General features: G+C 49.8%; 1 protein-coding gene across 2 annotated transcripts in view; it reads left to right on the plus strand.

Annotated features, from left to right (window-relative positions):
* The window catches only part of PRKCB (protein kinase C beta), a 295,939-nt gene that overhangs the window by 157,921 nt on the left and 113,955 nt on the right, over window positions 1-24,063 (plus strand). For both annotated transcript variants that reach the window (XM_072942795.1, XM_072942793.1), the window contains exon 5: window positions 1,971-2,099. In XM_072942795.1, coding sequence (XP_072798896.1) covers window positions 1,971-2,099 — 129 coding nt within the window. The remainder of the gene's footprint in view (window positions 1-1,970; window positions 2,100-24,063) is intronic.

Raw genomic sequence — 24,063 nt, forward strand, 5'->3', positions numbered from 1 at the left:
GTGATTCTCTGGCCAGGCTGGGGTGGGACAAGACAGGTGGGGGGCAGGACTTCTCTCTATGCAGTGAAAGGCTGAATGGCCCATGAGCAGGTGGTGAGAGCTGCAGCTGCAAAGGGATGGGGGCTCCATGTGCTGGTGGCTCCCAGAGGCCTGTTGACCTGCCACAGGCTGAGCAGTCATGAGGCCAGACTGTCCCTGTCACAGGGCCCAGAGGACAGAGGGAGAAACTCCCAGGGGCAGAGAGTGACAGAGGAGTGTGGGTGTGGATGAGGTGGAAAGGAGCGCGAGGGAGAAACACACTAGTACAGACAGAGGCGGATGGAGGGGCGGGCGACACATGTGCCCAGGTGTGGGGGGCCGTGGGCGAAGCTACCGAGGGACTCAGCTAGAGAGAGACTCGAGCAGAGGGAAGGACAGACAGACAGATGGCCAGGCAGAATGACTGGAAGTGACACATAGAGAGATGCACTCACACAGGCAGAGATACAGAGATGGAGGGAGAGCAGAGACAGACAGAAACAGACACGGAGCGACAGGGACAGATGGAGACAGAGACGTGATACAGGTGCTGAGTGTGAAACTCATTGATGCTGGGAGGCACACCCTGAAGCAGAGGATCAGAGACCAGGAAAGAGACATACATCCATGTAGGTACCAGGAGACAAATAGCCACAGGGCAAGAGCTACAGAGACACACGTGGCGAGCGAGGGCTCCCAAATAGACACATGGCAGAGGCAGGGAGAGCCAGTGATGCCGATGCCTCCTGCCTGTAGGACACTGATTCCTATAAGCACGCGGGGCCCCAGAATGTGCCTCAAGCACATGGTGGGAGGGAGCTTGCCCTGACACAGGGCCCTGACACAGGCGTTCGGTTTCCAGGGGGCTCTCCCTTCCTCCCCACCATCCTCTCCCCACAACTCATTTCCAGTTTTGTAATTTGTCTGCTGCCCCCTGGAGCTTGGGCGGGCCGAGAAGGGGTGTCCTCGGTACCTACCCCCTGCCCCCTGGGGATGCCATGCCCTCAGCTCCTGTGGCATCCCCTGAAATGCAGGCCCCCTGGGGTGACCCAGCCTCTCCTCCTGGCTTCTCAGACTGGAATGAGGGTCCCCCTAGAGAACACTGGATTCCTGGTTCACCTTCCTGAAGCAGCTTTGGTTCCAGAAGACTTAGGGAAAACCAACCCCACATTGAAAGAAGCACCAATACCCTATGGAATGTGGGAAGGGGGCATGTATTTATCGTATCACACAGGAGAGAGATTCAGTGTGCAGACACATTTCATTCCTCCCACCCTGGGTCTAAATTCTCTCGCAATTAGTTATGGTCGATACTCTGTTGCTCTGCCCGGATCCCAAGATGATGTCCCTCCCAAGGGGGTAGTTCATGGCCAAAGATGGGCAGATGCAGGGGAGCAAAGGCCTGGGACCAGGTGTGTCAATTTGGGACAACTCTGAAAGGTCATCTGAGGACGGGAGCTCCCCTCACAGCCAGCTCCCAACTCCCCTTCTCAGACTCTTTCCAGGGAACCCAACCTGTTAGCCTGTCAGTATTTAAGAATTGGGCGATGTCACATACAAATCAGGATTCCTGCTTATCTTGAAAAGTGGGAAAATCTCGGCGTCCTGCGCCTGAGTGGGGGCTGCTGTGTTCTCCCATTGGTGGAGTCCCGCTGCGCTCAAAGCTTCCCTGTTACGTGCCGCCCATGGCATTGAAGTTGGTGACTCTGGCTTTAGACATGTTGGGGGTGTGCGGGGTGCCTTAGCCATCGGGGAGAACGGACACGTTTCACCTCCATCAGGGACTGGGGTGGGGTGGGGGGGTGGGGGGCTGGGAGGAGAGTTGGAGAAGCCCTTCTGATGAGGTCTGGCCAGGGCGGGCTGGTCCCCGCCAGCCTCGGAGGGAAGGAGGGGGACAGGAAGGGACCAGTGTGGGCCAGCCTGAGCCGTGACCCCTCCCTGTGCCCCCGCAGCCTGCATGATGAACGTGCACAAGCGCTGCGTGATGAACGTCCCCAGCCTCTGCGGCACGGACCACACGGAGCGCCGCGGCCGCATCTACATCCAGGCCCACATCGAGAGGGAGGTCCTCATCGTCGTCGGTAGGTGGCGCTGGGGCTCCTGCGCCGGCCCGCTGGTCCCAACCTGGCCGGACCGGAACGCTGACGGAGGGGAGGCTGGGGGAGGGACGCACCGCGCAGCGGGCGGGGCGGGAGGTGCGGTGACGCTGCCTTCCTGCCTTCCTCCCCGCACCCCGTTACAGCCCTTCCCTGTAGCAGGCATCCTTAGAAACCGCGCCCCCCCCCCCCCCCCCGCAGAGCTCCGCTCTCAGCACCGCCCGTGCCCTGGAGCTCAGAGATGGGGCGCCAGGAGAGTACGTTGCTTTTCTCAAAGACCTCGAAGGTTCTGTCGAGAGCAAGTAGAGCAGACAAGATTCTGAACACCTTAATTTTACAGCAGGCTTTGGCCAGTGAACAAAAACTACTCTGAAGCCAGACACGTGTGCTTTGAAATGGTTTTCATCCTAATATCCTGGAAAATACTCAAATTTAAATTATTTCTGTTGCCCTCTTATTTGAGTCATTTATTTCTTCTCTACAGATATATTATTTCTAGATTTTTCTATAACGTAACAATGGACAATAAAATTGGTTTACTCCCCCCCCCCCAAGACTTCCAGCTTCCTCTGGGTTCCCCACCCCCTCCCCACTCCCCATCCCTTCCCACTCTTTGGCTCAGTATCTTTGGAGTGTGCAGTTCTGTTCCCTTTATTAAGATATTGGAGAAAGGATGCTTGGTTCTTCCTCAAAATTTTCCAGTGGGAAAATAGAGTCTTGATGATAAACACCCAGTTTGGGGGAGTGTTACATCTTGGGATGGAGAAGAGAGGTACCGTGTGCATCCCTGGGGACTTTCCACGTATTTGATGTATTTCATTCTTAAACCTGATGTGGCTACACTAGTACCTGTTCTCTTGCACTTTTGAAATATTTCGTAATACTAAGTGGGATAATGCAGCTAGCTGGAGAGGTGAGTGGGACTGGGGGACAGAGAGAAGCCTGGTGTCTGTCACTCCTAATGGAACATTCAGGAAATGCTTGGCTCTAACACGTGCAGCTCAAACAAAATGGAAATCCGCCTGCAGTAGACTGGCAGCTGCTCATCCATAAAGCTGCGATAAATCCAACACTGAACTGGACCAGAGGGGGACTAACACTTCGAAGGATTTCTCTCCCAAAGGCTTGTGACAAACCTCTTAGACGTCATAACTAGTAATTTAAACGAGGTTTTATGACTTGATATTTTAGGAAACTGATCATAGAAGGGGTTGATTTTGCAAAAAGTGGTCTGTTTCTGAGGCCCCGGAATATTCAGAAGCCTTAAGTGCTGAGCCTACACCACATAAAAGTTGGAAAATATCCCTGTAAAATATAATCCCCGTTTTAAACCGAGGTTTGTAACACCCAGTGAGCTCTTAAGGAACGTGTATTCCACTGAATTGCTTTTTCCTCTAAAAGCCAGGCAAACGGCTGACTTCTCAGAGGAATGCTTTTGAGGGTCCCCAGATTTAAAGCCCAGGGGAAGCTGAGTTTCCCCACTGACCTCTGAGCTTCCTAGACTGGAGGGGCAAAGATGAGGCCCTGCTGCCCTCTACTGTTACTTCCTGGGAACTGCACTGGTTTGTATGTCACTAGGGAACCCATCCAAGGCACAGTGCTCAAAACCAAACTGTAGCATAATGCCCTGTAGCCCATCCATTGCTCCCACCGCAAAACAGAAGTGGTAAATTATGTGATATGATAGGGGCGTTAGCTAATGCCAGGGAGGTAATCATATTGCAATATATAAATGTATCAAATCAGTGCACTATACCTTAAACTTACACAATGTTCTGTGTCAATTCTATTTCAATTAAATAGAAAAGACTTCCATGTTTCTTCTTTCAGTCATGGCAACAGCCTTGTGAAATATCTATTATTCTTGTTCAATGAATGAAGATGCTGAGGTTCAGAGGTTTGTTTCCAAGAGCTCACGTCGTTTGTAATCAGCGTCATCGTACAATAATAGCTAACACTGGAGTTTTTTAATGTCAGTCACGCTACAAAGCACTTATAGGCAATATCTTGTTTAAATTTTTTCAGCAACTCTGATGAGCCAAGTAGTGTTTTGGTTCTGCCTATCAGGAAACAGGCCTGGAGAGTCACACACATCATCACCGAGGTCTGGTCTGCTAGTATGTATGATATACTAGGTTACTTTTCAATTTAGTTCCCTGCATGCACCATTCTCCCACGCCTTTTTTATTCCCTTTGTGATTTAGCTAGGTTACCTCTTACGTGCGTTTCTTGGGGACTTAGTTTCCTTGTGGTGCGATACAGCTTCTCTTCAAATTCAAGGTCACAGTCTTCCCCCTTAATCATACAGAGAGGCTCTGTTATATCTTGATCACAAGTGGATGATTTTCAGGCAGTCCCAGTCCACGCCCATAAATAGGGGACATATGTGTTCCCTGGAGCTGCTGTAACAAAGTACCACAAAGTAGGTGGCTTAGAGCAACAGATATTTATTCTGTCACAGTTCTGGAGGCTGAAAGTCTGAAATCAAACTGCTGGCAAGGTCGGTTCCATCAGGGGGGCTGTGACGGATAGTCAGTGCCATGCTTCTCTCGTAGTCTCTGGTGCTCGACATCAGTCTGTGGTGCTCCTTGGCTTGTAGATGCATAGAGATCGGACCTCTGCCTCCATCATCACATGGCCTTCTTCCCTGTGTGTCTCTGTGTCGAAATTTCCTCTTCTTATAAGGACAGCAGTCACTGGATTAGGGCCACCCTGATCTCCTATGACCCCATCATAATTTGATTACATCTGCAAAGATCTTACCTCCAAACAAGGTCACATTTACAAGTGCTGGGGTTAGGACTTCAATGTGTCTTTTGGGGGGATGCAATTCAACCATAGCAAGGGGAAGGAAGGAAAGTTAGGGCTCCCTTAATGTTAGGGACAGAATATCAGTGCACTCAGGGTTCCGACAGCACTCCTTGAATAGCTACCAGTGTTATTAATAGCACTTTGTGGTTTTCCAAGTGCTTTGATGGTGAATCCATCCATCCAGTGGAGGTGGTTGTATCACCAACATACAGACGGGGAAACAGACCCAGTGAGGCTGGACGGCTTGCCTGATGTCACATGCAGAGCAGGGTTGAGCATCTGGGCACCCCGACTGCAGGTCGGTGTGCCCCGCTATTGCCTCTTTGCCACTCCAGGCACGGTCAGCAGCTGGCCCTGTGTCATTGATTGACTGATGGTAGAAGGACGGATGCTTTGACTGCAGTTCTCTAAATATAGAGCCGAGATGGAGATTTTTGTTCAAGTGATTTATTGGGGCTGCTCATGAGAGATGAGGAGTGAGGACGGAGCAGGGAAAAACGAAGTGAGAAGTGTGTGGTCTCCACTGAAGACTAGCCTCAGTCCAGTGCCTTGGGGTTCTGGACCACGCATTACAGCCCAGAGCCAAGAGGGCTGTCCTGTCAGGGTCAGACACTGATAGGGACTGAACTGTGTCCCCTCCCAAATTCATAAAACTCATATGTTGAAGCCCCAACCCAGTGAAAAGGTGGTTGGAGGTGGGACCTTTGGGAGAGAATTAGGGTTGTGTGAAATCATACAGGCGGGGTTCTTACAGTGGGGTTGGTGGCTTTAACGGCCATATAAGGGCACAGCAAGAAGGCGGCCATCTGCAAGCCAGGATGAGGGCTCCCACCAGGAACTGAACTGACTTGCACCTTGATCTTGGACTCCCAGCCTCCCGAGCTGTGGGAAATAAACGTCTGCTATTGAAGCCAACCTGCCCATGGTATTTTATGACAGCGCCTGGGCTGACTAAGGCAGTCAGTGTTTGCTACAGGCTACTGGGATCAGAAGTGGGAGGGTGGTGGTACCTCCTGGGCGCCATGGCTTCTGTGTGGCTGAGGGTCTGGTCACCTGGGAATCCCTCCAATCTCCCGGGCATCCTTCCGGTTTCATTGTTGGGACTCCAGGCCCTCCTTCTTGATATCGGCCAGACAGATCAGATATGGCCTGTGGTGTTGAGCTGCCCCACTTCATCCAGACTGTAGAGGCACATCCATCGTTGAGACTTGCCACTCCGCAGCCTAGGATTCTTTGCTCTCTGCTCTGAATGTCACCTGCTCTTTGAAATCCCACCATCCCCAGAGGCACCAGTCCACAGGTGCTTCTGAAAGATCTGAAGGTGTCCTCATCTCCTTTGGCTCCTGAAATCCAGGCTTTAGATCTGCTGTCCATGGTCTTGCAAGTCAAGCTCAGAATGGAAATCCGATCCGTTCTCTTTCTTTAAAAAACTCATCAGTGGTGTCTCGTTGCCCTCAGGGCAGACTCAGTGTACCGTGACGATCTCATTATCCATTCTCTGTCTCCCTGCTTTTCGTTTAATCCTCCATCCTTTCCAGGCTGTCACCCACCATAGGACACCTGCATACTCTGTTCCCTCGGTCTGGAATGTTTGCCTTGTCTTTTTCCGGCAGTTTACCCTTCCCCTTCCTGTAGATCTCAGCTCATTTTCTCAGCCAAGGAAGCTTCCCTGGACCTCCCCTCATTGCAGACATTCATGGTACCCTGAACTTGAACTTGCGTCAGTTGTGGGTTTATGTTGGGTTGGTTAGGGTCTGCCTCCCACTGGGTTTTAAGCTCCATGAGAGCAGGGCTGTGTCTGTTTTGACTCATTACTCTATTCCTGGTGTGATGGGCATCACTAAATATCCGTGGAATCAGTGGATGTCTGTATGTATGAAGGAGGTACCACTAGAGGATTCTGATAGATTCCAGGACTTCACAGATGATCCCCAGACCAATACTTTCTGGAGTGAGGAACCGAAGTTCAGCAGGTAATTCGGTTCCCACCATCATTCTTAAAGGAAGGAGGCCACACAGAAAATCCTAAGGACCAGGTTCGAGGTCAACAGCAAGTGTTACTGGGACTGGAAGCCACCTGCTGGAGCCATGACCACCTTTGTTCCCTGGACAGTGTAGAAACAACACAGAGCAGTGGGACTTGGGGAACCACAGGGAAACATAAGGACAGACGGAGCAGGCAGGATAATCAGAAGCCTTGATCAAAGCTGTAAAATGCTTTAGGAAGCCCATGTGCTTATATATAAAACACCCCCACTCGGTTCAACATCTCACTATTAACAGAGCAACCAATATCCCGTTATTTACATTTCTGTCTTCAGTACAGCCATCTGCAGATCCTTAACCACACCCATAATTATATCTCACGAAAATTGGGGCTGTTCTTAAAAAAAAAAAACAGAAGGGGCAAATTTTTTTGATGTTTCTCTTTGGGATACTCAGTCAGGGTTCTTGTCATTGTATTGCCCTGTATGGAACCTTCTTAGACTGAAGCAGCTCCCAGAAAGACTTAGGAACTCCCAGGATTGTGGTACCTGCATCCCTCCTAAGGTCTGACACCCGCACATCAAGAGAAGAACATCAACGAGACGTAAAGTCTTGACAGGCTATTGGCAAAGGAGGGAACCACGTCCACCTATACACTAGATTCCAAAAGAGGTTTCAGAAACATTCTTAAGAGAAGGGAAACTGATGCTGAAAGCTCACAGAAGCCCTTCTTGTTGCATAAAAAAAACTGTTTCAAGATACAGAAGGCTTTGCCCATCGTGGGGACTCTAACGAGGGGGGACGAGTGCAAGGAAACCAATGCGGACCCTTCATCTGGATTTATTCCACGTGGGTAGCTTCCTTCTAAAACCAAGATGGCAGGACAAGACCAGAAGAGCAGAGGGAAGGCCTGGGTCTGCTGTGCCAGAGGGTGAGGTGGGAGGCGGAGTAGTCTGGAGTGATTAGGTGTTTACAGTGTGAGAAAGGTGGTATGCGGTAGGTAGGAAGGTGGGGCAGATGGGCTCCGCAAGCATAGATATTCATTCATTCATTCATTCATTCATTCACTCATGACTACCATATTGTATCCACTGACAAATGAGATCTCATTTGTACCATCAAGGATCACTCAGCTTAGTGGGAAAGACAGATATAGATAATTATATTACAATGCAGCAAGTGCTGTGATGGTACCATGTGAGCACCCAGAGCAGATGGTACCATGAAGCTTGGTACCAAAGGAAGCCATGGCTGAGCTGAGTCTGTAGGATATGTAGGAATTAGCTGGGTGCAGGGTGGGTAAGAGAAACAATATTAGCGATGTTTATTGAGTTCTTACTACATGCCAGGCGCTTCACACAGATCCACTCATTAATCTTCACAAGCATCCTCTGTCATGGGAATTATTATTGTCTCCATTTTATCCGTGAGGGAACTGAGGCTCAGAGCCAGTTAGGTGACTTTGCAGGAACCAGAGAGTAAGTGGTGAGTCTTAGATCTGAGCCCAGGCAGTCTGGCTCCACGGCCCTCAGTCTCACCATGATGCTGTGTTCCAGGCAGCGGGAATACGGCACACAAAAGCCTGGAGGCTGGAAATGGCAGGGGATGTGGGAGGCTGTTAGCTGGTGAGTGTGTCTTCCCTTCCCTACATTCTGGTTGAAAGCCCCTGTGAAATCTACTCCCTCCCTCTCCCAGTCATTCACTTGTTCATTCATCAGTATGCACTGAGTTTCCACCGTGAGTCAGGCATGTTCTAGACCCTTGGGATACAGTAGAGGATGAGACAAGCTGGGGTCTGGCCAGTTCCCTGGAACTCTTTGAATTTTTTCTTAGCTTTCCTCCTTTTGTTAACCATGGAGAATTTCCTTCTTATCAGGTTAAATTCATTGCCCTTCGAGTTTTTTTCAGACACTCTCTGTCCATTTTCTCTTTAAAACCTGAGGTTTGGGAGTTTGGAACATAGAGCCAGAATGACCTGAAGGCTGTGTCTGCTTTATGCTCTGCCAGATGCTTCCCTGAACTAGTTCTCTGATTTAAAGGGAAAGGGAAGAAAAGAGAGAGAAGGAAATGTAACGAAGAAAAATCCAGCTGGAATAATATTTCAAAATGTTACTCATCAATTACAGGGATATCAAATGATCACAGACTAGGCCACTAGGGACCACTAGGGGGCAGCCTTTGCCTTCAAAGCTATTCTTCCCCAAAGAATCTCTTCCGAAAGATGCCCAGATCTTGCAGAACAGAGTAAAACCACAACAGCACCATTGCCCATAATACGAGGAAGTCACTTCTCAAGGCCACATGTCATGGAGTGGGGACAGAACCCAGTTCTTGTGGATTTCCCACTCCCGTATACACTACTGGTTAGTATTTCCCCCCAACGTTTTATCATGAAAAATGTCCAACATACAGTGAAGTCGAAAGACTTTTACAGTGAACAGTCATTTGGGCACCACCTAAATCCTGCCAGTAACATTTACTACATCTGCTGAGTCACATACCCATTCACCTCACTCTCCATCCATCAGTTTGTCTTATTTTTGACACATTTCAAAGGAAATTGGAGACATTAGTTCCCCCCAAACACTTCAGCCTGCTCGTCATCAACAAGAATTCAAAAAGTATTTAAACGTTAAAGTTTTGAGGTAAAATTTACGTACAGTGAAATACACATATCTTAAGTGTCCAATGGCTGAGTTTTGACAAATGTGTGACCCTAACCCCTATGACATTAATCCTCTTTTTTTGTGACGTCACAGCTGCCATTGAGGATCTGGTGAAACTGTGAACACTATTCTCAGAGAAATCCCTGCATGTGCAGACAGGCATGGTGGCCCACACCCACCCACACCCACGAGCTCCAGGAACTGGGGGGCCACGGCACCTACAATCTCTTGGATTACATCATGCTTAATAGTTGTTAGATGTTGGGGGGGATAAATTGTAATGCAGTAAAATAGGCTTATTCAAAACACCTTGTGTGTACTCATTGGAGAGCAAATTCTCTCAGAACAAACTTAGCAAGACACCCACGTTATTTCTCCCCCCTTCAGCGTTTTTCTAATGAGGTTGAGTTAAATCCTACCTCTGTCTATGAAACATGCATTATAGATAGTTGTCTGCATACCTGTGAGGCCAGGGCAAGGATCCTCTACCCTCCCTTCATGGGAAGCCTTTCGGCTTGTGAAGACGTGCTGGTTGGTGTCTGGACACTGAAAGAGATGGAGTTGACTTGAGGAGATAGAGGAAGCTGAAGTCTTTCTGCCCAATGTTCTTTTTCTTGCTCCCTGAATGTCTGAGTCTCGTGAGAAACACCAAGCCCACACTTCAGGATGTGCTGGGTGTGCAGTCATTGTTCCTAAATGCTTGCTGAGTGGTATCCAAGGGGATGCTGCCAGGACCCGCAGGGCTGTGACTTGCTACCACTTTTGGGGGGGAAATGGTCCGGCAAAATCTATTAAAATGTGTATGCATATGCACACTTGGACTCTCAAATTCCCCTTTTGGGAATCCGTCTTACTGAAATAATTCACTAGCCTGCAAGGAGATGACGTCCAGAACAAGTATGTTCATTGATGTTTTGTTTGTAGTGGCAAAGAATTGGAATCAGCCTCGTTAGACTAATATTATGCAGTTGTTGAAAGCAGTGACTCAGAATGGGTATTTGGGGCTTGTATGGAGCTGGTCATGTGTTTTGATAGGAACTGGTTACACAGACATATTCACTTTGTGAAAATTCATCAAACTGTACGAAAGTGATTTGTATGCTTTTCTATATGTATATTATACTTCATACTATACTTGTATTTTAAAAAGTTTAAGTAATAAAAACCCGAAGTCATTAAAACCAAAACGAAACACCAATGGGTTAGAGCTATAGCTATTGGCCTGGGCCAGATCTGGCCCACTGCCTGTTTTTGTAAATAAAGTTTTATTGGCACACAGCCACGCCCATTCATTTCCATATTGACGATGGCTGCTTCGGTGGTACAATCATGGGTTCATTAAGTGGCCGTATTGTCCGCAAAGCCTAAAGTATTTTCTCTCTGGCCCTTACACGTGCCAGTCCCTGACCTGGAGGAACATCTCTTAAGTGAGAGGATTGCATAAAAATGTATTTAGTATGATTTCATTTCGAAGAAATAACAGTCCAAACAGACACCTGCTATGTGTGAAGTTATGTTTGTATATTTTTGTAAGGGTGGGAAGAAAGGTGTGGAAGGCTCCAAACGGCTGGAAACACTGAGCTGGCAGGAGGACTGGGGAGATGGGAAAGGAGAGAGACTGGGGGGGACGGGGGGCGGGCGGTATCATCTCTGTATATGTCTTGAGTCATTTCTCTGGTTGTGGTAGGTACGTATCACCTTTATAATTTTGGGGGGGGGAGGAAACGGAACAGAAAAATCTCTAAATAGGAAAAATCAATTTAAATAAGGTCTCCACTGACAACGGCGGTGAAAATTGAATGATGTCAGTGACAGAGTGTTTGTGGCTTTAGGAGGACTGGCGTGGTTCCCAGCGGGGCAGAGCTGGACCCAGGTCCTGCCTGTGGGGTTTTGAGCTTTCATCGTCACCAGCCGTGTGTCTTTATAGTGTCCACCCGAGGGGCTGGCCTGCTCTCTGACCCTCGTGGTGTTTCTATTTGTCATCGTCTGGCAGCCCATGTCACTAGCATCACTGTCACTGCTGTCCCAGGAAGCATGTCCTCTTCTCCCTGCTTCTTGCCTGGCAGGCAGCCCACACTAACCTGTTCCAGAGCCCCTCCACCCTGCCTCTCGATCTGACTCCTTGGACTTAAAAAACTTCAAATACTCTGGTGCCTTCTAATTCTGTTTTCCATGGTGTGGCCTCCCCAGGCCTCCAAGTTGGGAGTGTTCACACTTCAGAAATTGTAGGACCCGGCTGCTCTGAGTGTGGTCCGTGGACCTCAGTCTCACCTGAGGGCTGGTCAGAAATACAGAACCGCAGGTTCTGTGAAGGCCTGCTGACGCAGAATCTGCGTTTCTACAAAACCCCCTGGTGTTTGCGTGCACGCTGAGATCCCATAACCCTTGCCACAGTCTGAGTGGCACAGGGGCTGCATCTCGTCCACTAGATGGCGGGGTTGACCGTGCTCTGCTCCTGCGGGGCGGCCACTGGTGGAAGGAGTCTGGGCTGCGGTGTGCCACCCCACCCACCTTGGCCATGACAGTTTCAGCCGTCATGAAGCTTTGATGTCAGTCCGTCAGGGCTCAGAATCCCCTTTTGTCAGTGGCCTGTGTGCCCTGGAATAGATATGCCGCACAGAGCCCCTGGTTTGAGCCACTCATGTAAAATGACCCCGACTCTCCTTTTTTTTTTTTTTTGTTCAGTTTAGTTTTCTTTTTCCCTGGTGGGAGGAGGTAATTAGGTTTATTTATTTATTTATTTATTCTTAGAGAAAGTGCTGGGGATTGAACCCAGGACCTCATGCATGCTAAGTGTGCGCTCTACCACTTGAGCTGTACCTCCCCCCCCCCGACTCTTCTCTGCTTTGTCCCTGTCTCCTGCTGCAGAGGGAGAAGGCATACCTTGCTTTTCCAGTCACTTGCCCCCAGCCTGCTCTTCTCACTGATTTGCTGTGCGTCTGCACTAATTACAGGCCAGTATCGTCTGTGATCACAGAGCTTGAGCTTTTGGAGTCAGGCCTGAGTTTGAATCCTGCTTCCCCCACGTCTTCAGCAAACACTGGTTGGGTGCCTCCTATGTGTGGGGCACTCCTTACCGTCATGAACAAGACAGCTGGCACCTGCTCTTGTGTCCCTGATGTTCTTTCTACTGATGGGAGATGAACCCGAGCAAACAGATACTAGTAATAAAGTAGTAATAAAGACTATGAAGGAAATAAAATAAGGCAGAGGGCTGGCACTTTGCGGGTCTTCTCAAGTCATCCTATCAACAGCCCTGTGGCACGGTTATTAATATCATCCCCATTTTACAGGTGAGGGAACTGAGGCACAGAGAAGGTGGCTCATGATGAGCCCAAATCCCACGGCTCGGGAAGGGTGGAGCTGGGCTGTGAACCTGGATGCTGCTTCTAGAGCGATCTCGCTCTTGAACACGGTCCACCCCGCCTCTGCCCTGCCTCGGTGGGGGGTGACGGTGGGTCATAGCAGCACAGCAGCTCCCTTTTCTCGAACACTTCCCGGGTGCGGGCTTGTGCTCGGAACTTGGCCAGCACAGCCTCAGCTGTCGGCGCGGTTCTCCCCAGGCCGCAGGGGCCGAAACGCTGCAGGGCCCGGCTGCCTGGCGCTGATGGAGACTTGCTTCCCAGGGCTCGGTTTTCCCAATGCTGCCCGCTCACCCATTTTCCTCCTTTGGGAGCGTGCGCGTCAGTGTTTGCTGGGCTGTGAGGCTGACGGTGATGCCACTTCTTCAAGTTGACCTGCGCATGTTGCAGACAGGACGACTTCACTGGCCAAGACCTGCCCCGGAGGCTGGCTGAATTGCTGGGTGGTGAGAGGTGGACAGATGGGGAAAGCCTTCTCTTTAAGCCTCACCGTGGTAGGGCCAGCGTTGGGTTATGTGGTCCCTGCCTGGTAGGGCATAGGAATAGCTGGATGGCTCAGGAGGATGAGACGAGGGCCGCGACAGTCCCCACCTCAGAGCGACCTGGTTGTGGGAACCCCACAGGCAGTCTGTGCGAACGCTTAGAACACCACCTGGTGTGGACGGGGGCGCCATCTGAATTTGCTGCTATTCTGGGTGGCGTGGTTTGCCCAACCCTTTCTGAGTTCCCTGGCTGATCGTTTTTGGATTTCCTGAATTCGGAGTTTCCTGGTTAGCGGCCTTTCTGTTTCCTCCCGAAGTGGTGCGTTTTCAAGATGTGGTTTCTGGGGTGAGGAGTCCAGCTTCTCGGAGACCCTGCCTGTCACGGGCAGGCAGAGAGACGGGTCAGAGGCACCCCTAATAAATGTTAACTGTTGTTACCTCACTTGTATTATCCTCCTGGGCACGGTGTATCCTGGAAAACTTATAACATCTAAGCCGAATCTTTGATGAGATAGTGACTTTACCCAGAATGGCCTGAGAGGGGGTGTCTGCCCAGCTGAGGAGTACAGGGGACCTGGTGCTACGTCCATGACATTAACACACTGTCCCAACGATCTAGGCAGCCAGCATGTACTGAGCACTTCCTGTGTGCAGGGGCTTTACGGGGAGCATCGCTGGTAACGCTCACCTGGAATGTTTGACGTTGTACCCTCGTTGTTCAGGTGAAGGAGCTGCAGCTTGGAGACGTTAAGTAACTCGTTTCAAGTTGCACAGTCATGAAGTGGCCGATCTACAGTTGAAGCCCAGCTGTCTAATTCCAGGGCCTGTGCTTCTAACTTCTACCCCACCCTGCCTCCCCGGGTGCTCGAGCTGGGGGAACTGAGGGCATCCAGAAGGTGAGAGGGAGAGGGATAGAATAAAGTTCACAGCAGTATCTTGAGAAGGCGTTTTCACTTAAAAATAAAAAGGTGTTCAGGTTACAGCAGGAAGCAGGAGGATGCAAAGTGGTCTGAGCATCTGGGAGGAGTGCGTCTCCGTGGGAAAACCACCTTCTCACTTAGCGTCATGGATGCTGGGCCCTGCAAGGCTCCTGTCTCATTCAGGGAATCAGAGCCACCACACAGGCCATGGAGCGAGGTGTTAACTGGAGGAATCTGAGCTTACACGAGCTTGGAGAAGCTGGGGGCGGGAAGCATGTGTCAGGAGATGAGAGGAAGGGCGATGAGTGGTCCAGGCGGACAGTTGGTAGGGAATCCGATAAGCCAGGCACGCCGGGCTGCCAAAGTGCGTATTAACTAACCCTGTGAAGCTTCTACTAGTATCATACCTTGGGTCATCCAGCACAGGTATGCGGACAGCTTCTGACTCACCTGGAGGCAGCTCTTGGGTGCCCCAGCATCCTTCACATCTCAGGTGACGCTGCCCCAACGCCTTCAGCCATTTGCGGTTCAATCCCTAACCCACAACCCACATCTTCAAACACCGCACACCAGAGCCACGTGTCCCCTCGCCGACACAGACCGCGAACTCCTGCTGGACCGCACTCCCGTTAGAGTAGCATCCTGATCAAGCACAATGACCTGCGAGAAGGAGAGGAGACAGTGATTGTCACCTTCCTTGTTCCAGATCAGCAATTTCATACTTTCCTGACGGCAGCTCGCTCCAAGGGATACGTTTTACCTACCACGCACGCACAGACACGTGCACACGCACAACTGAAACCAAACTGTCGTGCAGTAATACTCACCTCTACTTACACTAGCTGTGCACTTGGATATAGTTCCAGTGTCTTCTGGATGCCACTCGCCTGACACTATTCTTTATACTAGGCCTGTGCCACTCTCCCCATCCCTCCTCCATACTTGCTTGTTTTTTTGTTTTAAAATGTAGATCTTATTCAGGCATGGTGCGGCCAGCGGAGCAGGAGAAGATTGCCGTTGAAAGGATAGTTGATTAATTACAGTTCCCAAGGAGGGTGCCATGCTGTCTGGGGCCACCTAGGGCAGCACCAGGGTCCATCAGGAGGCAGAGGGAGCGGGAGGAGAGCATGGGCAAGAGGACCTTTTCTTGTGGTTTCCGTGGAAGGAATGGGTGAGGCAGGCTAAGCGGGCCTAGGACTGGCTGGTCTGGATACTTTCAGCAGGCTGTGGGCTGTCTCTAGTTGTCGGGCCCTGGCGTGATCAGCGCAGGGGAGTCGTGGCCTGGAGTGGGAAGAGCTCCATAAAGGAGATGGTTGGAGGCGTGGGCTCTGGATTGGTTGCTTTGCTTTTGAAAGGTCCACTTGCAGCTGATTTTATTAACTCTAGGAATTGGCTAGCCTTGGGAAGGGCCGTCTCTCCAGAGTCAGCACGGCCCCAGATGTCACATCGTCAGAAATACAGAAAGGAAAAAGCGATGATGAATACATTTAGAACTATTTTTATTTAATGGTACTATCAAGCTAGTATAGGTAATAGAGTTAAAAAAAAAAAAAGAACCCAGTGTGCATTGAAGAGCTTTTGATGGAAAGTGACACCCTTCCCCGCCCTTCAGTTCTGCTCTTCACAGTGGTGCTTCCCAAAGCAGAGTCACCCGGAGAGTGTCTGTCCCACCCCAGGGAGTCTGCTTCAGCAGGTCTGAGGTACACCTGAGAGTTTGAATTTCACTCGAGTTCCCAGGGGAGGCTGACGCATTGTCCTTCCTGGGGACCACACACAGAGCACGACTACCGTGGAAGATGCCACTTTAAACTCTTCTGGTACCTGAGTGCTGTGTTTTGATGGCATGCTCTGTCACTGTCACTTCATGACTTCGTGGCTCCAGCTTCCTGAGCAGGATTCGCTCTGACACCATCCCTCTGGTGCCTGCCCCCACATACCCGCAGCACAGGTATACCGCCAGTTCGAGTTCACTCATTCAGCAAAAGGATATTATTATTATTTGGGGGGAGGTAATTAGGTTATTTATTTACTTATTTAATGGAGCTGCTGGGGACTGAACCCAGGACCTTGTGCATGCTAAGCACACGCTCTACCGCTGAGCTATACCCTCCCCACCAACAAAAGAGTATCATTATCAGGCATCCTGTAAGCGTCAGGCACGGACTGCTCACTGGGATTTGTCTGAGAACAAGACAGCCCTGCCCTCATGCAGCTTGCATCCTAGTTCAGGGCTCCACAGCTTTTCCTGTTAAGGACCAGATGGACTTTGGAGCCATCTGGTTGCTGCCACACTGCCACTATAGCGTGATAGTGGCCACAGACAGTATGCAGATGAATGGGTGTGGCTGTGTTCCGATGAATCTTTATTTACAAAAACAGGTGGCGGGTTGAAATTTGACCCACGGGTTGCAGTTAGACCTCTGTTGTAGTGTGTGTGACAAGACAATGAAGTAGGTAAAGGCGTAAAATACCCAGTACATCAGATGACAAATACTAAGGAGAAAAATAAAGCAGAAAAGGAGGGTAGGGTGTATGGGGGAGGGGACAGGACTTGCAAATTTACATAATGATGGCAGAGAAGGTGCCAGTGCGATGAGGACGTTTGAATAAAGACTTCTGGAGATGAAGGAGGGAGCCATGCAGCTCCCGGGAGGAAGAGCATTCCAAGCAGAGGAACAGCCAGTGCAAAGGCCCCCTGGTGTGAGTGTGCTCAGCATGCTTGAGGGAACAGCCAGGAGGCTACCACCTCTGAGTGGAGTGAGCCAAGAGGAGGAGAGCAGGAGAGGAGGACAGAGGTCATATGCAGGAAGCTGCTAAAGTCTTTGTAGTCCCTTGTGAGGAATCTGAGCCACAATAATGGATTCCCGTTGCATTAAGGGCTTCTAGAGCCACAGTAATGGGTTCCCGGAGTGTATTGTGGCCCTAGTGGTTTCAGTCCTTCCTTGATATCTGCGGGGATTGCTTCCAGGACCTCTGGTGGATGCCAGAGTCCTCAGATGCTCAAGTTCCACGTAGTCAGCTCCCAAATCTGCAGAGATGGAGGGCTGATTGCGTATTTACAGCTCCATTTCTTGTTTCCTCAACTATGAGAAGTATCTCTTATGGGGGAGGTACCAGGCATTGTCCCAAGCACTTTTACATGCCTCATATCATTTAATCCCTATGAGATAGAGACTAATGCTTCCCTCAATCTACGGAGGAGACTGAAGCCCATTAAGGTTAAGTGACTTGGTTAAGGCCACAAAGCTAGTAAGTGCCAGAGCCAAGATTTGAAGCCAGGCCTGACTTTATAGAGAGATCTTAGCACCACCATTATCCTGAGAGGCAAGGCTACAATCCTCCAGGGGTCCTGGGGGGGGGGGGTTCCTGTGGCTTTTGGACCATAATGTGGAAAATCTTTGCCAAGAAAAGAGTGTGTGTGCGCATCAATCAAACAAAACAGGAACTATTCTGAGAGAAGGGAAAGGTTCTTTTCTGTGGGAACTCTGACCAAGCCTCTGACAGCTCATTTATGTGATGCTGGGGTAGTTTGACATTCATAGTACAAGACTTGCATGCAATTAGCCTGAATCGTTCTAACACAGCCTCTCGGAAACATTTGGAATTTTCCCTCTGTCTGGCCTCGTGCATGATGTAACGGTGGCTTTATTTAGTTGGTTGTCCATCCCGGAATAGCGAGGTCCTCATCTGCCCGCATCACGGTGGTCCGATTGAGGTCTTGTTTTCCTGGAGGGCAGAGACTGTTGCTTTGCGGACCCCCTCCCGCAGGATCATTTGCGCATACACAATGGCAGAGCCTCTCTTCAGCGCGTGACAGAATGATTTCCCCCAAGTGTGAGCTGGAGTCCTGTTAAGTGTGCGATGCAAATAGATGCAAATGAGGGGCCACCTTGGCTGGATCGGGAGGTCAGAGCTGGGGGAGCGGGGGGGGGGGCGGCTTCTGCCCACCTCCTCATCAGCGTAAGCTGACGAGCCTGGCCATTCCTTTAACAATCATCTCTTCTTCCCATCAAAGGGCTCTTAATGAGGGCAGAAGCTGACTGCTCCTGCAACCCCTTCAGAAACCTGGTGATTGGATGCTGGAGAGACTGTGCGCTTTCCACAGGCTGTCAGATGCCACTGAGTTATCAGCTGCCTGCTGGGCTCCAAGAAGAGCTGGGGCAGGAAGGGAAATGGCCGTGACAGACCGCTATTGTCTGTTCCTCCTCCCCCTGCGGAGCTGCTTGAAGCAGCCACGGATGGCTGGATTTGAGCGCTCACGCCAGCTTCTGCGGTCCTCGCTGGGTGCCTGCCTTGGCTCAGAGGATGGGTCTCCCCAGGGACTTGGAATAAGAGCTAAGAGCCTACCCCTCCGAGTTGAGGATCAATGATCCTTTGATTTTATTTCTTCTTCCAGTCTAACCCACTGTCTTTGCCTGTAGTTTGATAAATCCCAATCCGATTAGCCTTTGGAAGTGAGGAAAGAAAAGTGAACAAGACTGCAGGAAATTATGGAATAGCTAGCGGAGAAAGACACGTGAGTATATTCACAAGGAGTGAGCAGACCCAAAGGATGCATCGAGGCATTTTTCTGCTTATTTCTTCTTTTTTTTTTTGCCGGGGTGTGTACAGTGCAGTTCCCTCGACAAAATCATCGACAGCTCTCTAAATCTAAATATAAAATGCACAAAACAAGGACCTTCTAGGTGCCAAGCACAGTGCTGAACTCTACCTGTACGAGTACATTTCATCTCCGCTTACAGGTGGGGAAACTGAGACCCAGGGAGCCTGACTGACTTGCCCAAGGTTATCTGGCTAGGAAGTGGCAGAACTGAAGTCTGATCCTTGAAGCCTGGGTCCTTAGCCATGGCGACAAATCGAGGATATAGAAACTGAAATGGTGATTTCAACTGAGGGATGAGTGAGCTTTCATTATTTCCCCAACCTCCTGATCTGGGCTTCCTGGCATCAGACTGACTTGGATTAATTGCTGTCTCTCTCCATCATTAGCTCAAGAGACAGCTCCTGGGGCTTGTGGTCTCCAGGTCCCCCTAGATGGGCGTGACAGATGGGCCAGTAGATCCTGGGTTTGAAATGCCTTGTCTCCAGATTTCTTCAGCAGGGACGCTGACTGCTGGGTCTCCAGGGAGGGGATGGTTCATGGGGGCTTGGGGTCTGCAAGTTTCCCGTTCCCTATGGCCTTGCTCTGGGTATGTCTTAGACCCATGGCACATGGGCAGGGGCCAGACTCAACCCTCACCCATGAACACATTCGAGATATCTTTCCTCAGCTGTTTATAGCAGAAAAAAATGGGGATGATGGTTGCAGTGGTGTCTGTGTCCATGGTCAGCACTCAATAGATGTTTGTTGAAAACCAAAATCTAAACAAAAAGACAGAACCTTGCCAACATTATTATATCATCCTGGGACCATGTTTTGGATTGTGCTGCCCTGCCCCTTCCCCTTCCCCAGCAGGGATGCTTTGGGGAAGGGGAAGGGGTGCAGGTGCTTCTTTGGTCTCGTTAGGTCCTCCCAACAACCCATGAGGTAACACCTCTCCCATACTCACGATTGTTCTGGTTTTACAGGGAAGGAACGTGCAGCTCAGAGGGTGAATTTACTTGCCCCGAGTCCCGCAGCTAGTGAGTGGCAGGGCCTGAATTAAAATATAGATGTGACTATACCTTGTAATAGCCTATAATGAAAAAGAATATGAAATTCAATTAAAAATTTAAAAAATAGATATGACTGATTCTAAACCTAGGCTCTTAATACACAGCGTTCCTGGGGCACACAAGAATTTCTTTTAGGCTTCCTTCCTTCCTTTTTTTCCTTCCTTCCTTCCTTCTTTCTTTCTTTCCCTCCCCTTTCCTTCCTTCTTTCCTTCCTTCTTTCCTTCCTTCCTTCCTTCCTTCCTTCCTTCCTTCCTTCCTTCCTTCCTTCCATCCTTCCTTCCTTCCTTCCTTCCTTCTTTCCATTGTTTGTTGAGTCCTTCCCATGTGGGAAGCCATTTGCCAGATGCTGCGAGGGCTCTGAATGAGTATGACCCATTCCACACAGAGTATTTCACAACTTACTGAGAGAGAGAGAGAGGAAAAGAGAACTCACTCTAGAAGGGGCAGTGGGTGAAGTGATAAGCCAGCTTGAAGGCAAGTGCTGTGGGAAGTGCCTGCAGATGAGAGAAGTACTCCAACCGATGGGGCTGGGAAGAGCTTCAGAGTCAAAGGCAATCGAGTTAGTTCTGGAAGGGGGAGGACTGGCCCCCTGCGGGGACTCAGCGAGATGCTTTGTCTGGTTCATACTTTGAAAGATGAACACTTTGAAGCTTTCCTGGGCTTTGGCCCTCTGAAATCCACTCTTCACACCCGGCCAGGGGCATCGTTCTAAAATGTAAATTGGAGCATGCCCTTCCCCTGCTTAGACTAGTCTGGGGCTTCTCAGAGCTTTCTGTTGAAATCCAGGCCCCTCACCCCTGTTCTGAGAGCCTGCAGGACCTGAATCTCCCTCTGCCTCCCACCAAACTCACCTTGTTTCTTTGTCCTCTGGCCACAGTTGGCTCCTCTCTGCTCCATCAAGTGGTTGTCCTTCCTTCTTTACTTGCTCCTCCCTCAGCCCAAATTGTTCTTCCCCGAGCTCTGCATGTGGCTGGCTTCTGTTCACCCTCCGTTGTCCACTCAATGTTGCCTTCTCAGAAAGGCCACCCATGAGTCTTACCCAAAGATCCCCTCCCAGATCCCCCATCCCATTGCCCTGTCTAATACTGTCTTTGTATTCGTCACATGTACCTGTCATCACATTGTTTATTGATTTCTTCGCTTCTTAGCTGCTTCCCTCCACTGGATGGAGTTGGGGGTGGGAGGAAGAACCGACCTTATCTTTCATACCACTGTGTGCTTGTGTTAGCATGAAGCTGACACATGCAGGTGCACAATAAATGTTTGCTGAATAAGCGATTAAACAGGTGGAAAAGTGGGTTAAATAGTGGGTTGTCAGGATGAAGTGACCACCTGAGTGAAGACCCCGGGCATGAAAGGCCACTGGATTTCTGGTGTGTTGAGACTACGGAGTGTAGCTGGGAAGACTGATCAGGGCCAGGTCACAGAAGACCCGGCTCACGCATTCGGGGGATTTTGGATGCTATCCGGTAGTTGATGAGCCATTGGACATAGTAATTACCTACTCTAGATACCACTGGTGATGCTGAAGGAGAAGGATCTCAGGAGGATGGATGAGATGAGTGAGGTACCCTTGAATTAAGGAAGCGACGACAGATGTGGACAGGTGAGAGTACACGGATGTGGAGACTTGGAGAGGATGGAGGAGGCAAGGATGAACTGAGATTGGTGGCTCAGGAAGATGTGTGGATGGTGATAAGCAATCAGGGTTAGAAGTCAGAGTCGCTCACTTGGAAGGAGAGGTCATGATCATGGTTTTGCATCGGCTGGGTCTGCAATGTTTTGGGCTTACATGGGTGACTGTGTCAGGAGATAGATGGATCTATAGACCTGAGACCCAAGTGGGGAAATAGAACTGAGAACATAGGTGAAGGTGTCAGTAACATCACAGTGGAGCCGAAGCCGTTGGGTGTGTCAGGTGCCAGAGGGGTTGGAAGAACAGCGTGGTCGGGACCCTGGGAAATGGACCTACTTCGGGGGTTGGTGGAGGAGGAGGAATCAGTGAAAGAGAAGAGAAGAATGGTGCACTGAGGGAAAGAAGGGGAACCAGGAGGGCTGAGGCTCCCAGGAACCAAAGAGAGTGAACATGACCAGCCTGTTAGATGCTGCCAACTGGTGATGGCAGAGAGAAGAGGCTAAGAATTGAGACAGTCACTGGATTTGGTCATTTAATTTAGGAATTTGGACAGTGCTCATTTAATGATGTGGTGGGAGCAAGAGCGAGGAGCCTGGGTGTTCAGATGGGGAGGTGGAAAGAGAGGTGTGGACAATGTTTAAGAGAATGTGGGTTGTAAAAGGAAGGGTCTGAAGAGGGAGCTTGGGAGAACATCATTTATGAGAAAAATTAGTTTATAGTGGAAGAAAGCAAGGTGAAGGAAGGGCTCAGGATGCCTGGGGAAAGGGGCAGGAAGTCTGCAGAAGAGCTCAGAGGCCTCTGTCGTCACATAGTTAGGTGTTCGAATCCAAGCTCTGCCTCATACTAGCTGTGGGACTCTGGGCAAGTGAGTCAGCGGCTTCCTCGTCTGCCTAACAGAGAGCGCACGCAGCTCCCAGGGCCACGGCAAGGACGGCAGGAGACTGTGTATCAGGGCCGTCACAGGGCCTAGGGCCTGGTGGGTTTTGAGCTAGTGAACTCTGACCAGGCTCCTTTATAGATACCGTTTAGAAAAGACCCCAGTGACACTCGCTAACCCTTGGTCCACCCTAGGTCTCTCCTGCTCTAAACTCTGAACTCACAACATGTGGTGCACTTATAATGGTTGTACAGTGGATACTGTAGGATGCCACCCAGATCCGTCTTTCAGAACTGGGGCACTTCTGCCTCAGGCGTGGGGCATGTTGGCTGCTGACCACTCACAGTGTAGTCCTCCAGGAACTGCCCCGAAGACATCTGTGTTATCCAAGGTTCTGGCCCCTTCCAGGGGCAGCCCACACCCAAAGATTGGTCGCTGGTGGTCCATCCTCTGCCTCCTGGGGCCATGTCTGAAGAAACATCCTGACCACAGAGCCCCCTAACAGATGGGGCTGTATCGCCATTTCAGTCCTCTGTTTTACCCTGTTTCCCTCATTCCCTGCAGGGGTTGTAAGACCCAAGACCCAACAAGACCCTCGCACACAGATCTCCCCATCAGAGTCTGTTTTTAGGGAACCTGGCTTAAGACACCTTCTTTAATGTCTGTATCTTTTCCCTAAACTGTAAACTTTTTGAAGGCACTGACCATGTCTGTCTTGTTGATTGTACTACCAGGTCCAGGCACACAATAGATGCTCATTAGCTGTTTGTGGAATAAGAGACTGGAAAGATTTCCTAGACACACACACAGAAGTGCCCTGATATATACAATTTTCCAGAGTTGTGAATTACAGATTGAGTTACCAAAGAATGCCTTTCTAGGGGCATGGAAGCCTGCCTGGGCCCACCCAGTATGAAGCCATCCCTCACAATAGCTCCATGTCTTCTGTGAGCGATTTCCAGGTTTCTATCAGCAAACAGTGGTCGTGATTTATAAAATGTTCACACAAGAACATTTGGGCAGCATTTGACATCGTTTTTGTACGGAGAGGTTATTCCTTAGGGCCTTTAATTTTCTAGCTTCCATTATTGGGAGAGTAAAATGTATCACTTGCAACCCAAAATTGATTTTTATTTCCTGAAAGAAGCTCATAAAAATAAATAACTTCCCGGGAGGGAAGAAAGAAAAGAAGTCTTTATACTGGGCAATTTGTTAAAGAAGAGAAGAAAAGAAAAGGAAGCCTGGAGGGGCAAGGCAATCTAAACATTTAGATTGCATCTCTTTTTTTTTTTTTTTTTTTGATTTGATGCTTACTGGACTTTGAAAACACCCATGCAATTGAGAAAGTTCACTAGGGACAGCTTCCTGGGAAAGGTGGCTGGAGCATCCTTCAGAGCATTGCCCCATGTTTTGCTCCTCTGATACCTGAATCTTCTACTGTGTTTCTATTAGCCAGGAGATGTATTGCAGTATCTCATTAGTAGTTGTATCAGTAAGCTTTTGCTGTGTAACAAGTCACTCTCAATGTAGTGGGCTTAAAACAACAATCATTCT

The sequence above is a fragment of the Vicugna pacos genome, chromosome 18 (genome assembly GCF_048564905.1).
Source record: "Vicugna pacos chromosome 18, VicPac4, whole genome shotgun sequence".
NCBI lineage: Eukaryota > Metazoa > Chordata > Mammalia > Artiodactyla > Camelidae > Vicugna > Vicugna pacos.